Below are 20,341 nucleotides of genomic sequence, written 5' to 3'. Positions count from 1 at the left end.
CACTCCTTTCCCGGGGATGGCCTCTCCTCATGTGGCTATGGGACGGCCTGTTGCTAACTGATCCTGACCCTGGGGGTGGCCAGCAGATGAGGCGTAGTACTGCAGTTTCATTTTAGGGATATCCCCTCCATTGCTCATGCCTTTATGGCATATTGTAATAACATACTACCACCTACCTTTATGGGTAATAATAAAATATCTATATGTACTCAATGATATGATGTATGTCATTTGTAACGCACCTGTACACAAGTGTTTCTAGGCACGACACGACAAGGAGGGTGGGGGAGAGGAGGACAAACAACAATCTTACTAGACCGTGTGTCATTCAGAACGTGCAAGTGCAGGGAAGAGGGAGGTGAGAAGTGCTAGGAGCTGAGGGGTTGATGGTGAGAGAGAAGTGTGGGTAACTCAATAAATGCTGCCAGAGGGTGGCTCATAAGTGCAGTAAGAAGGGACTGTAGGGTTGCAGATACAGACCCTGAGTGCATGGGGGCACGGAGGCAGTGCAAGGGAAACTTGCCATGCAGGAGCCTGGGCCCGAGTTCAGAGGGTGACCAGTGACCAGTGCGCAGAGCAGTCGGTGCATCAGCAGGGGAGAGGAAGAGAAAGCGGAAGCGAAAAGGAAGGTCTTGTGTTGCTTCCGGAACCAGAGGTGTGTCTGCTCAAGTTTGAGGAGGAGGATGAGAGGAGAGCTCGAGAAGGAAGATGTTTAGGAAGAGAAAGTTGGAAGTAGAGGGGTCCCCGGGCCCAGAAAGCCTTTTGGATGATGCAAAGGGTCTTGAACTTGATCCTTGCAGCCATGGGGAGCCACTGAAAAGATTTCAGAGCTGGAGAGATACAGTCCCTTGGCTTGAGGCCAAGGACAAGTCTCAGTCCTGTTCTGGATAAGTTGTGAAGGTCGAAGAGTCGCAATAGTCCAGCCTAGAGAGAACAAGGTCTCTGGAGACAGTGATCTTCTGGGGCAAAGAGAGAAAAGCCAGAATACCTCTGAGGAAATGCAGCTGAAAGTGTGACTTCTTAGAGATGTGAAGAGAGAAGGAGAGGGTGGAGTCGAAGATGACACCAAGGTTCTTAGCCTCACAGGAAGGAGCAGGAAGAGGGCCCAGGGTGGGGAAAGGAGGAGGAAAGGAGGGAGCAGGTGCCCGATGAGGAGGATCTCAGTCTTACTGGCATTAAGGCAGAGATCATTGGCGGCACACTATTCCTGAATTACGGCCAGACAGTCTGGTATGAGAGAAGGTGCTGAAGTGGCTGAGGGGAGCCTGAAAGAGAGCTGGGTGTTTTCCTCATAACACTGAAATCTAGAGCAGAATGTAGCGATGCGTTGGGCAGGAGGTGCCAGGTAGTGGTTGAAGAGCCAGGGAGAAAGGTTAGACCCCTGGGGAACACAACAAGTAGATAGAGAGATAGACCCAAGTTGAACCTGGGAGGGTCGGTCAGTGAGAAAGGAGGTCAAGTGATACTGGAAAGGATCAAGAAATACTGCAACAAGGAAGAGGACTGCAAGAAGGAGGATCTCTCTTATGAACCGGAGTGAGCAGTCTAGCATTTGGACGAATCTAAATGGTGCATAGCAATTCCCATGACCAGTGAGCCCACAGCTGAAGGGTGGGGAAGCCCGAAAGCTAAGGGAGGAATCTAGAAAGGCGATTCCTTATCGGAGTGGGGGCCTGGAATACCCTATTCCTGTGTGCATGATCAATCTTCACAGTTCCAGTAATGGGGAGACTGGGAAAGCAAAGTGAAAAGATAATAAGATTATGAAAAGGCAGAAAGGAGCCAGAGGAAGCTAAATACCCCTTGGGTTCCAATGGACACTGAATAAATAAGTACTGGCAGGAGAGTATACCAGGCAACCCGTTTGGGAACCTTTTTGTTGAAGTTATACCTTTTGTTGAACTTGAACATTTGAGCACCTTTTTGAACAAAAGTCAATTCCCCTTTACAGCTTACAGTTATTTTTAGAATGAGAGGGCTAGGATAGGATTTCGGACACGCGACATTTTTTCTTTGGACATCTTGACACTTGACAGACTATTAGTTTTGGTTGAGGTAGTGAAATACCTCATAGATTAGGGACAGCGAGGCACTTTCCAACCCCTTTTCTTCAATAAAAGTCTCTAACAACCACCATGAATCCTCTGTGTCCCGCTCCTCACAGCACTCCGATATCATTCACCGACTTCCACCATATAGCAGCACCTTCCCATGAGACCAGGGAGGTGAGGCCAGTACCCAATAGTCCCCCTGGGGGTGGTACACAGTGGGAGGATCTCATGGGAAGTGACATCCCCTCTGGGGACAAGGATGAACATCTAGGGAGAATGCATTATATTCACCTGCCAAACACCCCTCTTAACACTACACATGTTGTGCACCGCAGTACCATACCCAGTCACCCCATGTACATGTGTAGAGCCAGTGACATAATAATGGCTCGGACAAAGAAGAGCCCAAACTACCCACTGGAGACTGGTAGTACTAGTAATGAGACAAAGAGGAGATGCGGAGCCATGAAGACCACAAAGAGAACCAAGAGTGAGCGTTCTAGTGGTTACCATGCAGCAACTGTGGAGCTGGAAATAAACACCAAAAGAATACAGCAAAAGTTGTCAAATCCAGCCAAAGGCGGCATCAGGTGCAAAGGATCGCCAGCGCGGGAGATCCAAATTGTGTCCAGGAGCCGACGCAGAACAAGAGGACGCAAGCAGGGAGCCGCAAGGCTTCCTGGAGGGTTTCGCAGGAGTGGATCCGTGTCAACTGCTCAGAAGAAGGGAAGCTGAGCAGCCAGAGAAAAGGAGACGCCGGACGACCCAGACACCACTGACGAGAGCCTGGTGAAGCAGGGAGGTGGAGTCCAACCCCAGGAAGCCCCGGCAGGGTACTGAGTCCCAGAGCAAGGTAACGGGCAGTACTGGGAAGCCGGAGGGGGCACGGGTACAGTCACCAGGCAGGCAGAGGCAGCTCCCTCACAGGTGAGTAGCAAACAGTCAGCTACAAGCTCAAAAGAGGGGCAATAAGGTACTAAGGTGGAACCCTAACAGTTACACAGAGGCAAGTCATCTTCAAATCATCAGAGCAGAGAAAAACAGGTCTGGGACCCACAACAAGGAGAAAGATATAAGTCATGTTCCTCTTGGCCGCACTTGGCAGGAGAGTGAACCAAGTGGGCCAAACCCAAGAAGTGGAGAAGCCTGGGTCTGCGGACCCTAGTTGTATGTGAACTGTGTTTCTGAGAAGAAGACCAAAGAGCCTGGGAACGTGAGTCATTCCTGTTATAATGTACTTGTTGCCAGTGCATGAGTGCAGGAATGCTGCTGTGTCCTAGTTTGGAACGCGGTGTGAGCCTCATGTATGGCTATGAATCCAGCTCCTGGGTTCCTGCCTGGTCAGTTGAGCCTGGGTGATGGGACCCGGTGGTCTCTCCTAGTTAATAGCTTATGTAACTTATAATAAAGTGCTTACAAATAACCCTAAGAAGTCTACAGAAGCTGCCATATAATATTGGCAACGAGGATTTTCAAGAACCCATGCAGAGAGGAAGAAAGCTGAGCTGTGGTGGGGGAGCAGCAGAAGAAGCAGAGAGACCACTGCCCCCAGTCATCCAGAAATAAGTCCCATCACCCAGAGGCCCAAGAGCGCAGGGGTTTAGAAAGAGAGGATAAGGGGGTGTGGAAGAAGTGAACCAGTGAAGCCCCATAACATAATTAAAACCCCAATAGTGATGTGCTGGCCCCACAAGGTTGAAGTTTAAAGCTTGAAGTAATCTTAACAGATGTGAAGCAGAGCGCAAGAGACTTGGAAGTAAACAAGGGTAGCCCCAGGGTCAAGCAAGCGTTGAAGTTAAGGGCATCCAGCGTGATTTTAAGGGGTTCTGAAGTAGCTTGGGAAAGCGGTGAGGCCCCATTAGGCAAGGATTAAAACCCCATGTGTGAAGAGCTGGCCTGTGAGACAGAAGTTGCAGACTGAAAGTTAAGTGCATAGCTTATGGTAGGAGAAGCTTTGTACAGTTCACCAGCGCTACGGATTCCCAAAGAAAAAAAAAGGAGCCAGGTGGTCAGTGAAATGAGGCCCTGAGAGTTCTGTGCAGATCCCATAGGAAAAGATTGTGGGGAGTAGTGCAAGGCGCAGTACATAACGGAAAAAGAATTCAAGTGAATGCCCAGTGTGTCATTTCAGCAGAGAGAAGTTGAGTTATTGAGCTTTAACGTGGCATTTAAGTGAAACCAGATAACCTCTGAGTGCAGTTCGAAGGAAAGGAGGTTTCTGAGAGGCCTGTGAGAATCCCGAAAATAGGATGTTAATGATCATGTTAGAAGGGAGGGAGATCAACGCAAGGAAATGTGCGCTACGTGGACAGATGACTTATGAAATACTGTACATTTCAATTTGCATCGTAAAAGAAGATGCCATTCTGATGTTGTGAACATCAACCCAACGGCCAGCGGGTTGACGGTTGGAAGCAGTACTTAATAGCAGCCCATTCCTATTAAGTACTGTACAAGAAGACCAGATGACAGACGGAAGTGTAGCTACACAGGCAGGCATAAAAGAAGCGAAGATGCCCGTCGTGAGGAGAGAAGTTAACAGAGTGTGCCTGAGCCACGGAAGCTATAAGTATCCTTTTAAAGAAGTATAAGCCTTCAAAAAGGAAGGGAACAGGTTATTGGTGTTAATGCGAGCTAATGCAGTTATACTCTGAAGTGCGCCAATGTGATGACATTACAAGAGATGTAAGGAGTTGACAAATGTAACTTACATTTGTAGTGTTGATGCTCAGCAGGATCCTGATTGAAGTATAACCCATTGGAGGAGTTTCAGGAAGGACTTTTATGGACACGTATGGGTCTCATGGGACCTTGATAGACTGCAGTCTTTGAGTAGTGAGTTGTGTGGGTGTGTTTTTCATGCAGCAGGAATGAGTGTGCTACATGTTAATCTTTTGAGGATTTGTAGGATACATTGCAATAAGCAATATGGACTTTTAAGAACCTAAAGTGCCATAGTCAAGCTTGCTATGTAAATGCTGAATGTTCTAGTGTGATCTGTCCTTAGTGTGAAATACCTTTGGCCCGGGTGTTTTAGAAGTAACAGGTTTGAGGAATTTCAGGTTAATGTTGTCCAAAGAGAGACGGACTTTATAGCAAAAATAGGCTGTAGGAAGGTGGCATGGACTCTTAGAGATGTTTAGATTTACATTAGCATGAAGGCTGAACTTTTAGGGATTACGTCCCCTAGGGGTAGGTCAGAAGTCTGAAGTATGTGCAGGGATTTCTTCCTATATAATTAAAGTATGAAGTCGTAAGTATGGGTAGGGATTACGTCCCCTAGCATTAGAGTTTGAAGTCTGAAGCAAGTGTAGGGATTTCGTCCCATTTCATTGAAGTATGAAGCCAGTATAGGGATTATATTCCCTAGCAGTAGATTTTGAAGTCTGAAGTATGTGTAGGGTTTTCTTCCCATATTATTATTTAAGTTGCGAAGATGAAGATGGTGTAGGGATCACGTCCCATCTTAGTAAAGTATTAAGTCTGAAGTATGGGTAGGGATTACGTCTCGAGGTAGCTTTCCGTGAGAGCAAAGCTATAGCAATGCTGCTGAAGCTGTAAGCGTTTTGTATGAGAAGAAGTAGGGGTTTAGAGCGTTTACAAAGTATGATCGGTGCAGAGGCAGTACCAGGAAGAATTTGCACTAAAGGTTGAGGCAAAACATACAGGACGAAAAATGCCTAAGATCTGTGTTTAAGTGATGCCTTTCAGTAAAAGAGACAGTGTAGTGAAGGTGGTCCCGACATCGAGTGGTCAAGAATGCAGATGCCCATAATGTGTATGCACTAAAGGCTTTGGCGTTACTGGTGGCAAGAAGCATTGAGGAAGAATGACGGATGGCAATCAGGAGATACAACAGGTTTCCGAGTAAGATAGAAAATGATGATGTCACTGTGTTGAGCGGCGTGTTAGTGACAGAACAGAACGTTGTGAAAGCTTACATGCCAGCCGTTACGTTGGTCCGGTGCAGGCAAGATGACGCTGAGCAGGGTCAGAGTGAAGTATTACTCTGTGGACAGTCAGAGCAAAGCACCCTACAACATAGATGCAATGTGTGCAGGAAGTAGTGAGCATACCAGTGTATAAGCGAAGAAAAGGGAAGCTACCCCGATTATAGATTTCGAGCAGAGTGAAGAGTTCTGTAAAAGCAGTAGGGAGCATTTGGGACTGATACATGCGGGTACAAGGGAAATTGTCATTCGACAGAGGAAGCAACCTAATTGTGCATCCGCTGATGAAAGAGGTAAAAATGCCCAGATGCAAAGATCCCGTTGGCAGAGGGAACAGGCTTTTTTTTGTCCAAGCTATGGAAATATGAACGTTTTCTTTTTCAGATGTACTGCTTTCCGTGTGGAAGGGAAGGTTTTGTTGGTATTAATTAGAGCCGATGTAGAGGAACCCAGAAATATGCAAATGTTATGATGCTACAAGAGATGTATGAGGGTAACATAACATGTAGTGTGTGTATTGAGCATGAATGCACCGAGCGACATGTGAGCATGAAAGCCAGTTATGGATGGTGTATATATATTGAAGTTCATAGATGTAATCTATTGAGGATATTCAGGAAAATATGGACTTTCATGGACGTGTTAAGTTTTAGATGATCTTAAGAATGATGTTTGCGTCCATGAGAGAGTGAGCTAGAACTAACGATCTTGAAGAATATCAGGATTACGTTGCCCAGTGGCGACAAGGACTGTTAGGAAGCTGAAGGGAATGAGCAAGGTGTAAAATGAGGCTGCCAGAGGGCAGCATGGACTTTTAGGGCTCCATATGTTGGCAGTTTTGCAGTTATCAATATATGTACATGCAAAATGTGCTATGGATGTGGTAATAAGTTATTGAAGTTCTAAAAGGGAGATAGTGCCTTCCCAGTGTCCTCGGTGTGCTCAAAGAGTTGAGTTGTGTAGAGGTAGCCGCCTAATGAGGTAGTCGGAGGGCGAGGTAAATAGTGGAGGGTAGGGTCTTCCCATAGTTTGCTTAGTATGAAGTTGTGTAGGTATATCTTCCAGTGTATGGGGGAGATTGCGTAGGGATTCCATCCCAGTATAGTGGGAGAGTAGCGCCTTCCCATAATAAGCGTGAAGACTGTGTAGGGATCCCGTCCCGGTATAGTGGTGGGGTAGCGCCTTCCCATATCTAATAAGTGTGAAGAAAGTGTAGGGATTACGTCCCGGTGAAATGCCGCCTAAGTCCTCTTATAGCAATTAAGTTGGTGGTATGAAGTATGTAGAGGGATCCCGTCCCAGTATAGTAGAGGTTAGCACCTTACCAGTGCAGATAAGTTTGAAGAAGGTTTAGGGATTCCGTCCCAGAGTAGTATCATATAGAGGTGAAGTGATACATTAATAGTTGTATAGAGCTTGAAGTGAAGCAGGAAGTAACCTCAGTAGGATATTCGAAGTCTGAAGTATGTTTAGGGACAACGTCCTAGTTATTTCTTGTGAGTTGCATCTCTCCAAAAGATGCCTGGCATTATGACACGTATTGTTGTGTTTGACTTCTCTTTGTTTGGGTCATCATTGGAAAGAGAGGAGTTGTGTTATAATGTACTTGTTGCCAGTGCATGACTGCAGGAATGCTGCTGTGTCCTAGTTTGGAACGCGGTGTGAGCCTGCGGAATGTATGGCTATGAATCCAGCTCCTGGGTTCCTGCCTGGTCAGTTGAGCCTGGGTGATGGGACCCGGTGGTCTCTCCTAGTTAACAGCTTATGTAACTTATAATAAAGTGCTTACAAATAACCCTAAGATGTCTACAGAAGCTGCCTTATAATAATTCTCCCAGGCTAGTGGAAAGCCAAGGCCAAGAGAAGGGAGTCATTCTCTTTACTCAAGTCTTCAACCAGGGGAAGGAAGTCTATTCCCCCCTGTATCTGTGGTGAACTTTCAGATACCAAGTGTTAGAACATTGGAGTATCATTTTGAGGACATTTTAACCGGGAGAAGGGAGGTATTCTTCCTGAAGAAAACCACTGGAACTTAAAAGTATAACGGCCAGGGCCAGGGAGTCATTCCCCCTGGTTAAGAACTTGTAACCAGAACTGTGCTGCCTAGTCCAGGAGAGGGAGTCATTCTCCTGGACCAAGAACATTGACACAACATTCTAGTTTAGTCATAAATGTAAGGGACAGAGTTAAGAGTTTTGACACATGACAGTGGACTCTTTTACTAGGACATTAGGACAGACCCATTAGAACTTTAGTTGAGGAAGCAAACTCCTCTTAGTGATATGGAAAGTTTGGTTTTCTCTTGATTTTCTTGGTGAATAACAGTCTACTGCAACCACTATACTGCATGTGTGTCAGTCTCCTCCTTCTGCACCCTAACACACAATATAGCAGAGGCTGGAAGTTGTGCCCTCGTAGCCCTGCAGTGAGCACTTACAAACCCCTCACCTCCTTCCATGATGTAGCATATGCTGGAAGTTGGGCCACCGTAGCCCTGCAGGTACAGAGCGTAAACAGACACTTGGTAGGGCATCTCTGATTGGAAGGAATCGCCTGTAGGGTGAAGAGGAAAAAGGGGTTACTCATTATCCACCACCATGGAAAAGAGACTGCACTTTGCACAGCCCTGTCTGCAGTCTCACTTTTTACAGACTGTCTTCCATACAATGAGCAGCCAAAACGGGGAGGCAAGGCGAAAGCCAAGCAGAGGGGCAGGGGCCATGCTTACAATGTAAAAGGACACAGGTAGAGGGGAGGCTTTGAGCTCAGAAAATACTGAGGTGCCCTTGCATAGTTGTGTAAGCATTGAAATAACAAGGGAGTGCTACTGGTTAGTAAATGTGTGTACTAGCAGAGAAGTCGGTGGATCGTAGCACTGGGACATCAGGGAGTTATGAAGGGCAGGATTGAGGTGGATTGACAGAACTGTGTGGATGAATCAGAGCAAGGGGACAGAATATCAAGAGGTCACAACTGTGGTTGAGTGCTGGAATTACAGAGAGGATAAAGACCAGGATTTAGGTGTACGGTCAGATGACGGATGGGTCAGACTAAAACTGCTGCATATGGCAGTACTGAGGTGCAATGGCAGTGCTGTGTGCAGACTCCAGTACTTTAATAGTAGGAACCGCATAGGGTAAGGATTGTGATGCACTGGCGGAATGCTGCTCAGTCCTGACGACTATAATAGCAGGAGGTTTGCAATTAAGGATTAACCTGCATTGGCAGAGCTGTGCATGGGCCACAGAACTAAAAGGGCAGGGTTGCAGTGGGTCAGCACCGTGCTGCAATGCAGAGGATTGCCTGGAATAGTTGTAGGCACTGCAGGGCAGGATTTAAGCAGATTATTGTGTGGGCAGGAATCGTAGCCTGACCTCTGGCACATTCTTCCCAACCACCGAGGGATTGTGGCTTCCTCCTGTCCCAGGGCTAGAGGCAGCTCACCTGTCATCAGAACGCTGTGGATCCCTTCTGAAGCTGCCTGTCGCACCCAGTGCACCCCACTGGTGCCCTGCTGCTCCACCAACCGCCACTCCACCAGATATTCCTGCAGCTCCTCCTGGTGCCCCTCGCTGGGCATCCATGAGACATTGAGGCCTGGGCCATTGGTCCTCTGGACACGGAGGTGGGACGGCGCCGGGAGATCTACAGGGAACCCATGAGACAAGGCCGATAAGGAAGACGGTACACAGCTCTCCAAGAACACAGACTTATCCTGAAACCATGCGAGAGAGGAGATGAGGATAGGGGTCCACATTGTGCTCCAACAACATGGCACCCAGCAATCTCTTAACAACTACCCCATGGGGCCCTGGATACCAGTGTGGCTGAAAGCAGCAGAATGATCACAGGAGAGCAGAGGACAGGACTCTGCTAATCATCTGGAAACAAGGTGAGTGAAAAGGGCATTCATATCAGTGGAGTGAAGGAGGAGGAAGGCAGGGGGTGCATTGACATCACAAGGAAACCAGGGGTGTGATAAAGTGGGCTTTAACAAAGCCCAAATGACAGGAGTGCATTGGCGCTACAATGCCTGTAGGTGTTGGAAGGACCAGGTAAGTCATTTTTAGAGAAAGGTGAATAGAGATGGGGGGGCTGTGGGGGAGTCTGTATGTCTGTGTGGGGGGGATTCTCATGGTGTGCGTTTATCAGAGTGTGCACATGTGTATATTATATATGCATTATCTGGATGTTATTCAGCAATCGGTCCAATCCCACCATCACAGGGGGCTGTAGGATGCGTCTACTCTGTGCACAGCTTGGTGGGTTCCGACAAGTGACTTGGGCACAGGAACGGCACTGGGCACCATCATCAGGCAAAGCCAACGTCAATGACATAGCCCCTCCTCTAAGTCATGGACTCTGCAATGCAGCAAACTCGCACAGATCAGCCCCAAGCCCCTCAGTTCCCACTCATGGTCCACAGCTCGGAAGTGCATGCTCACCACCATCTGCTCAGCTATCACACTTGCAACAGACATCAGCAACTTCAACACCACACACAACCTTGATGTCATCTTCATCACTGAGACCTGACTGACACCCACCTCCACCCACATCCTAGATGTTCTTGTCCCAAACGGCTGCAGCATCCAACACAGAGACCAACCAAACAAGACAGAGGCCTCACACTCGTCCACAAGACCTCGTGGCCCTGCACCAGACATGATGTTGACAACATTGGCTTCTTTGAAGTACTCTCCTGCCACCTCCTGCTCTCCCCGAGTGACACAGTCACCTTCCATCTCATCTACAGACCACCCAAACCCAACACTGCCTTCATTGGACACTTCACCAACCTGGTCACCACCATGTCGCTCACGCACACCAACAACATCTTCCTAGGCGACTTCACCCTCCCAGGCCACAATGCCACCAAACAGAGGAGGGAAGCTCTCCTCAGTCTTCTCAACAAGCTCAGCCTCACACAGCAGACAAAAGATCCAACACACGAAAAAGGTGCCGTCCTCAACCTATTCATCAGTGCACCATCTTCCCTCCACTACAGCTCTCCTCTTCCGCTTGACTAGTCTGACCACCCAGCTGTGCCTTTTAACATCCTGCACACCACCACAGTCAAGCACTTCCAGCAGAAACCCATCAGACAAGCATTCAGATCCTTCATAAACTTCCCGGTGGAAGCCCTCACAGAAGACCTCGCCAACCTCCAACTTGCACGAACCAAACATCCCCACCCAAACTGCGACTCTCTACTGGAAGCACTCAACACCACCCTTTCAGCCTCCATCGACCGACGCATGCCTCTGAAACAACGCACCTGCAAACTGAAACCATCAGCACTCGGGTACACGCAAGAACTCAACCTTAACAAAACATTCATCAGGAAACAAGAGAAAACCTGGCGCCACTCCAGGAACACATCCAACCTGGCGTTCCTCAAGTAACACAGAGCAACCTGCCGACAACTTGTGGTAAAAATGCAAATTCAGCGCGGTAAAAAGGCCTGAACTTATCAGCTGCGGGATTGGCCCACTTAGATGGGAGGGGGCTTCGTTGATGGCCACACAGTTCTATGCACTAGACTGGAGAATGCCCTAAACAATTGTGTTTCAAGCAAATAACATATAGATGATAAAGATGGGCTACAGGTAAGTATACGTGGCTTAACATTAGACCAAGGCACTGTAAACAGTCCTTGGAGCGTGCCTTTCATGAGAGACAAATTCACATTTTCATTAACTTGCTTAGTACCCGCAGAGTCTGGCAGCACATTGCAAATTATACGTTCCCAGGATAATACGGTATGAAATGAATAGCTCTGGATACTTTCGAGGCCAGGGAGCTAAGCTCATGGGTGCTGAAGAAAGTCAGTGGCCACACAATCCTTCTATATGTAGGCAAGTTAATTTATGAAACTTGTCTACTGGCGGTTTCAAAGTGTCCCATACTGGTTTTCGAATGGCCCTTTGGCACATGCAAGGCTAAGAAAAGGCTCGAAGAATTCTTAGATGCAACATTAAAATGGTAATTTGTCAGTGGTTCAAGGCTCCTCCAATGTCATGATCGACTATATTCTCATGAGAAATGGACGGAGAAGACCGGCGGCAGATGAATCAAGATCCGCTCATTGTTTTGGCACTATTGATGTGGGAATTGTGGGTTGGTAGAGGGTGGTGTGGCGGGACCCAATCATTTCTGGATAATGTATGCCCCACTCTATGGGAAGGACGTAGTTCTACCAATTAGCCTCACATGGAGGACTAACCTAATGTTGCAATGTGATTTGATGCTAATTAGTTTGTATGATTATAAAAGCTGTTGTCTTAAGGGCATTTCTTTGACAGCACTTTTCATGCAGTTCTGTTTCGCATTCTGTGTGATTTTTCTTTCCCAGCGGCGCCTGGGCCCAGAATAAATTGCGTTACTTCTTGCTTGGTGTATACACCTTTTTCTGGATTACTTTTATTAGTGAGTTCTGAGGCAACCGCCATAAAAACATCAAAACACACCAGACTTCCTACTATCAGAACACCAAAGCAGAAGCAGACAACAAAAGCAAAGCCCTCTTCAAAGCAGTCAAGAACTGCGTCAACCCGCTACCCGCCCCTGCTATACCACACCCCATCAAAAAAATCCACCATCATTAACACCTTCATCTACAAAATCAGCAAAATGCGCCAGCACACAGGCACCATCTCTGCCTCCACAGACCCACCTCATATCCTTCCTTGCGAATCTCCACACCCTGGACAAAATTCAAGACACTCTCGACAGAAGACCTGGTAGAAACCCTGGCTGCCCTCAAAGTCACATTGTATACAGACAACATGCTCCCAGTATCCATCCTCAAGACCCTCCCTGCAGAAGCTCTCATTCCCTACCTGGAGATCATCAACAGCTCCCTAACTCAAGGCACCTTCCCCATTGACCTTAAAAACAGGACAAATCCTCCCTCTACTAAAGAAACCCACTCTGGATCCCGACAACCCAGGTAACTAACTTCCCATCACCCATCTTCTCTTCCTGGGTAAGATCATTGAGAAAGCAGTGCCTGCACAACTGCAGCAACACCAACAATTTCCTCCAAACCTACCAATCTGGATTCAGACCCAGAAGCAGCAGGTGGTCTACGACACCCTCAAAATCCTTGATGACGGCCACCTTTGCGCCTCCTGGTTCTACTCAACCTCTAGGCTTCTTTCGACACAGTAGACTGTAGTGAATATAAGTGTTGTGTGTGCGCGCCGTCACGTGAGTCTCTGCTCCTTTGTTATGATTCCAAGCAGAGGGACTCGCGACGGTTAGAAGGCAGAAGGAGGGGTTGTTCCAGCGGGCTTGCCGTATTAAACTTAAATATATCGCTACACTCACCGCCTCCTCCATTCTTTATATAGACCACCAGGCACTTACGGACAGCCTACATCGGCGCATGGGGATAAGCAACATTGTCCTACGATGGTTCATGTCCTACCTCGCCAACCACCAGCAGTTTGGCGATCTAGAGGCGTCCATCTAAACAATGCTACTCATCACCTGTGGAGTCCTGCAGGATTCCATCCTCCCCCCAGTGATCTTCAATCTATACATGGAGCCGCTGGGAGCCCTCCTAGCCACACACAACATCCACATCCACCAATACACCAACGACACACATCTATACCTCAGGATCGACTCCATGAAGGACATGCATAGGCTCAAAACCTGCCTCTCGCTGATCCAGTCTTGGATGTCCAGTGCATACTTGAAGCTCAACCCCTCCAAGACCAAATTCCTACTCCTCATCAACACCACCAAACACCCAGACATAAAGACCTGGCTATCAACCATGAACTCTGAGGGATACACACCTAAGCCCACCACCTGCACCAAGTCCCTCAGGTTCGACAAACACCTCTCCTTCAAGACACACATAGCTATGAAAACTCTTTTGGTATCAGCTCTCACTGTCCTGCAAAAAGTCAAGCCATTCCTCCCTACGGACAGCTTTAGATTCACCGTTCAAGCACTGGTCCTATCCCATCTGGGTGGGGGCAATTCATTCATCAAAAACCTCCCGTCGTCCTCCCTTGTGCCCCTGAGAAGTTTCCTACACACTGCTGCATACCTCATCAAGGTCTACGGAAATACAAACACATCACCCCAGGCCCTCATCGACTTTCACTAGCTCCCACTGCAGGCGCAAATTACCTTTAAGTCTTGCTGCATCATCTAGAAGGCAGTCGCCCTCAAGTCACCAGTTACCTTGCAGAGAAACTCAGCATCTCCAGCGGACAGCGCACCACCAGAAGCCAGAACGCACGCAGACTCTGCCGCTGCAAAAAGAAAAGGACCAGAAAGCAAGCATTCGCTGCCTGCGCCCCAAGACTATGGAACAACCTCCTCGTCAGCATCAGAGTCGCCCCAACGCTCCTACAATTCAGGACAAAAACTTGCAAGACCCACATCTTCAAGAAATCTACTCCACAGCAACACCTAGGCCATCACATCATCCCTCATGCCACCTGACTCGCTAGATGCTGCACACTCCTCTCCTACCCACCACCCGGTACAGCTGTACCCCTCCTCGGTGCCAATCTGTATTCCACCCCTGCTGTATATTTGTTCTGTTACCTCTGTAAAGTGCTACATTGCTTCTCAAAACCAGTTCCATGCTCAATAAATACAATAATAATTATTATTATCGGGGAGATGCATCTAAAGAAAATACATTTCAGTGCAAAAAAACAATGTTTCTTAGAAAGGACTATTGATCCAAAGGACCTTCAGGTATTTAAATATATTTTATAACTGTTTTTCAGTGCTGAAAGAAACTTTTGGCTAAAACTTTTTTATGTCAAAGGATATGTGAGATTTGATGACATATCGAAATAATTATAACGGAATAATTTTGGAATACACTCTTTAGAGGGGATTTGTCATCCCTGCGCTGCTGATCACATCTGGAATGAGGTGGTAGGGCTATTCAGATTTGATGTTAGTAAGTGAGGATTCATTCTGTGAAATTGACGTGTGAAAATCTATTTGTATTTTAATAAAATGGATTCTTTTGATCATGTTCTCTCTTTGATGTGATATTAATATGTGTATTTAGGTGTCCAGTCATTTGGTCGAAAATAAATGGTCAAATGACCATTTGATTGAATCCAAATGGTCGAAAAAAAAAGGTCAAATTTATTTATTTATATATTTTTTTTTTAGTTTGGTTGCTTAAAAAATATTTTTTAATAAAGAAAAAGGGAGGGGAACCCCCCCATAAATAAAAATTAAAAAATAAAATAGACCTTTTTTTTCCGACCATTTTACATCGATCAAATGGTCATTCGACCATTTATTTTCGACCAAATGACTGGTAACCGTGTATTTAGATGGGTTTGAATATTTCAGTACATTTTACAAGAATTAATTGATATTTGTGATAACGTATTTAATGTGTTGAGGTCTATCTGACCGCGCCCAATCACTCTAGCTTCCGACTTTTCATTGTTCTCCTCTTCCTCTGCATTTTGGTGTCCCTCGGGGGTCTGCCTTATTCCCTATTCTATTCGACATATACATCCAGCTGCTGGTTGTGCTCATCCACTCTCACATCCTCCGTTGCTACACACAAGCTGATGACATTTAGATAATCTTTCGGCTCAACAGGTCTGGTTCTAGGCCTGCGTCTCAGCTGCAAAGATGCTTGGTGGTCGTGGGTCGTTGGATGAGCGAACACTGGCTGAGGATGAATGGGGACAAGATATAGGTTCTGGCAGTGGGTCCCCCTTTTGCTCTTTCACTATGGTCTACATCTTTTTGGCTACCCTCGTTGGGCCAGTTTCCCACTTCAGGGGCATCTGTCAAAGACCTAGATGTAAAGCTGGCTTTTTATCTGTCTTTTGAGGCACAAATCACCTCTGTATGCCGGTCTGGGCACTATAAGGTTAGGATTCTACGCAAGGTGCTGTCATTCCTCCCTGTGAAGTTGCATGCTCCTGCAGTAGGTTTGCTTGTCTTAGCACAGCATTTTTACCTTGTGCGCCGCCTGCAGCTCTTGAAAAATGCTGCAGCTAGTCTGGTAACTCAGTCTTCTTTACGAACGCATCTTTCCACTATGTTGAGATTACTGCACTGGCTTCCAGTTTGGTTCAATGCCCTCTGTATAGTCCATTGTGCTTTCTACGGCACAGGGCCGGAATACTTACAGCATGAATTCTGCCCTTATGTGCCTAATCCTCCCCTGTGCTTGCAAGACTTGCTCATTATTCAAGTTCCACATGTTCGGCTCTCCCATGAGTTGGGTAGGGGGTCGTGCTTCTCTATGGTCACAGCCAAGTGTGGAATGCTCTTCCACAGCTTCTGCGTGCTACTCAAAATCATTTCTCCTCCCGCCATCTTTTGAAGAATTTTTTTGTTTACATGATGCTCCCCAGTTTTCTTTCCTGCTTGGGTGTACAATGCACTATATGGGATAAATTACTCACCATAATTTTATTTCTGGTGCTTGTATCTGCTTAGAATAACATGCATTGCATAGTCTGACATCTAGTGGAAGTCGCAGAGTATTACAAGATGTTTTCGAAACTCGAAAACGGACGTCGACAGGGTGTGTTTAGTAATCCCTAGAGCGACGTCTACTGTACCCATAGTCCTTCACACGTCGAGATCCCTCAGATTGTTTGTTTTTCACATGAGGTTGCATGAAATGTAGCTTAAGTACAGATGTGATAAAGCAGAAACAGTGATAACCCAAAAAACATCCATGCGCCTTCTACTCCAGTAGGGGAGGAAGGATGAACGCATGTGAATCTAAGCAGATACAAGCACCAGAAATAAGATTACGGTGAGTAATGTATCCCTTGTGGATCTGCTTAGATCACATTCTCTGCATAGATTAGCGAGCAGTATCTGGAGAAAGAGGTGGGAAGTTAGAAGGTACAGCAGCAAAGAGATGTTTTAGGACTGCATGTCCCACCTGGGAATCTGCTTTAGAGTGTGTGTCAATGCAGTAATGCGGTGTGAATGTATGGATGGAACTCCATGTAGCAGCCTTGAATATGTCGTCTAGAGGGACGTTTGAAATGAAAGCTAAGGTAGCTCCTGTACCTCTGGTAGAGTGAGCCCTAGGGGTGAAAGGTAAGAATTTCTTGGATAGGGAATAGCAGAGCTGTATGCACTGGACTATCCATCTGGAGATGGTGTTCTTTGATCACCTTCTCTTCCAGGTGTTATGGAAATAAAGAGTTGGTCTGTTTTCCTTAGGGGTTTAGTTTTGGTCACATAGTACACGACCGCCCTTCATACATCAAGTGTATGAGGCTTCTTTCTGCCGAGTTTGATGGATTTTGAAAGAGGTGGGAAGTTCTATGGATTGGTTTACATGGAACTTTCAACACATCCTAGATTCTCACCTAAATTAATTTCAGAGGGAAACCTTGTCCTTGTGTATAATGAAAAAGGGGTCTGGTACGGATAAAGCCTGTAGCTCACTGACTCGTTTTATGGAGATGATAGCAACCAGGAATGCAGTTTTATAGATAAGATGCTTTAGGCTGGCCTTGTGCATTGGCTCAAAGGGTGGTCCCATGTGCTTGGAGAACAAAACTTTGAGATCCTAACCCGGAGGAGGGTTGGAAATTGGGGGGTACAGCCTCTTTACCCCTTCCATGAATGCCATAATGACAGGGACTTTCCACCAGGACACTTTGTTCTGTGAAGTGGTGTAAACCGATAGGGCCACCAGATGGTAAGTTGAGCATGTAGTGTAGAATGTTAGCTGGAGAACATTCTATTGGGTTTAGTGATTATGATGTGCACCATATTGCAAATCTCTTCCACATTTTAAAAGTACCCCATTTAATGTAGTACCCTTCCTCGGCATACTGCGAGACCCACAACCTTGTATGTGGAAGATGTATGCAGCCACTTGAGCCACCATTCTTACTAAGAGAACCTTTAAAAGGTTTGTAGCTCATGAGACACAAGCTGCCTCCCATACATACTCTAGCATACAGCACTGCCTACAGCACTCCTCGTCATTCACAAGATTAGTGCAGTGACAAACCCTCTGATGTACTTTACCACAATTGCCTTAGAACGAAATGAACTTCCTGCAAGATTATTTTGAAAAAAACAACTGCACCACCTGCTTCTCTAGCAAGCTCTTGCTCATCCAACAGAGGAATGGTTCCTTCTCGAGCAATACCCTGCTCATGCATTTGAGGAACGACTGCTTCTCGAGCAAGGCCCTGCTAATGCAACAGAGGAATGGTTCCTTCTCGAGCAATACCCTGCTCATGCATTTGAGGAACGACTGCTTCTCGAGAAAGCTCCTGCTAATGCAACAGAGGAATGGTTGCTTCTCGAGCAAGGCCCTGCTCGTGCATCTGAGGAACGACTGCTTCTCGAGCAAGGCCCTGCTAATGCAACAGTGGAATGGTTACTTCTCGAGCAATGCCCTGCTCATGCATTTGAGGAACGACTGCTTCTCGAGAAAGGCCCTGCTAATGCAACAAAAGGAATGGTTCCTTCTCGAGCAATGCCCTGCTCATGCATTTGAGGAACGACTGCTTCTCGAGCAAGGCCCTGCTAATGCAACAGTGGAATGGTTGCTTCTCGAGCAATGCCCTGCTCATGCATTTGAGGAACGACTGCTTCTCGAGCAAGGCCCTGCTAATGCAACAGTGGAATGGTTGCTTCTCGAGCAAGGCCCTGCTAATGCAACAGTGGAATGGCTGCTTCTCGAGCAAGGCCCTGCTAATGCAACAGTGGAATGGTTGCTTCTCGAGCAATGCCCTGCTCATGCATTTGAGGAACGACTGCTTCTCGAGCAAGGCCCTGCTAATGCAACAGTGGAATGGTTGCTTCTCGAGCAATGCCCTGCTCATGCATTTGAGGAACGACTGCTTCTCGAGCAAGGCCCTGCTAATGGAACAGAGGAATGGTTGCTTCTCGAGCAAGGCCCTGCTCGTGCATCTGAGGAACGACTGCTTCTCGAGCAAGGCCCTGCTAATGCAACAGTGGAATGGCTGCTTCTCGAGCAATGCCCTGCTCATGCATTTGAGGAACGACTGCTTCTCGAGCAAGGCCCTGCTAATGCAACAGACAAATGGTTGCTTCTCGAGCAAGGCCCTGCTCGTGCATCTGAGGAACGACTGCTTCTCGAGCAAGGCCCTGCTAATGCAACACTGCTGCGTGTTCGCTCAGCACAGCATATCGCAAGACACTCCAAGTCAAAGGGAGTCCATGTCCCAGCCATCTCTAATGATTCACCTCTTGTCTTCGCTGTGGACTTGACTTGGCACAGGGAATTGCTTGTTCTCCTCTTGGCTTCAATCAGTTTTGTTTTCCTGAACTGTAGAACGAGGAAACATCCTCTTTCTGCTACCTGAGAAGCTGCGTTTCCGACGGAGCTTGCCCTAGGAGTTTCTGCTGAGCTGGTGCTGGCATGTACCCTACACTACTAGATACTTTCTAGTAGAATTTCTTACCTCCGTATCTGGGTTTGAAGATGTGCAAAAAGTCAGAATATGACTAAATGCACAATAAATAAATAAGATGTGCAAGACTCCTCTAGTCAGGCTAGTGGTCTCACAAAAGTCACCATAGTCTGTGCTGGAACCCGAGTTGACTTTACTCTAAATGCTTCTTTCAGATTTGGCCCTTGGGCCAGTCATTGAGTCAAAGTGCTCAGCAGGCCTCCTAATCTAGCACGATTTCTCAACTTGCCCTCTCGACAGCTCTGGTTAACTTCTTAGGGTCACCCCCCTTCTCCCTCTCCTTGCTACTGCTTGGACCTTCTAGCTTGGCTAACAGGATTTGCGGTCACCTCGATTTATACAGGTGCTCACTGAGTGGTTGTGACAATGACAATGAATAACAGGATGTGTGGGTCTGTTTCCCCGTTGGTTTCGCCTCTCGTGTTAGGCAATAGCCTAATGGTTACGATGAACATCTTTATCCACAGATGGGGCGCACCGCTAGTTAACCAGGTTGGTCCTTTGCCTGGAACCAGCAGCCCAAGGTCATGAAAGCCTTGCACGCCATGTTGGGAACAGTTATGCCAAAAAGAGGGCCAGATGATCCGATTCTACCGTCCTGTCTGCACAAGTGCCAGTTCACAAGCGCTCCGCATCTGTGCACTCTAGACGAGCGCCTGCGCAGTGTTTCTTTTCATGCTGCCGACAGGTTTATTCCTGGTATTGGTGTGCACGCCATGCCAGATCGGAATTGGATCTCTTCAGGAAAACCCCTCTTTGTCCTAAACATGGGTTTTAAAACCAACTTTGTCTGGATTGTTGCCCTTTTCGAGAGGAGAGCAATCCCCAAGCCAAAGGGATGCGTTGCGTTCACCTCTCTCAAAGCATATTTCCCTCAGAGTGGTCTGTGGTGGGCTTGTACTTG

The 20,341-nt window shown here is 47.0% G+C and overlaps 1 protein-coding gene across 5 annotated transcripts in view; it reads right to left on the bottom strand.

Moving 5' to 3' along the window:
• Positions 1 to 20,341, bottom strand: part of IL27RA (interleukin 27 receptor subunit alpha) — a 420,655-nt gene that overhangs the window by 90,110 nt on the left and 310,204 nt on the right. For 4 of the 5 annotated variants that reach the window (XM_069604391.1, XM_069604388.1, XM_069604389.1 and 1 more), the window contains 2 exons: positions 9,446 to 9,646; positions 8,450 to 8,554 (listed from right to left, as the gene is read on the bottom strand). The exons of the other annotated variant lie outside the window; for it this stretch is intronic. In XM_069604391.1, coding sequence (XP_069460492.1) covers positions 8,450 to 8,554; positions 9,446 to 9,646 — 306 coding nt within the window. The remainder of the gene's footprint in view (positions 1 to 8,449; positions 8,555 to 9,445; positions 9,647 to 20,341) is intronic. 5 annotated transcript variants of the gene reach the window in all.

This window comes from Ambystoma mexicanum, chromosome 3q, assembly GCF_040938575.1.
Source record: "Ambystoma mexicanum isolate Mex_15411 chromosome 3q, UKY_AmexF1_1, whole genome shotgun sequence".
NCBI lineage: Eukaryota > Metazoa > Chordata > Amphibia > Caudata > Ambystomatidae > Ambystoma > Ambystoma mexicanum.
This window is presented reverse-complemented; position numbering and strand designations above follow the sequence as displayed.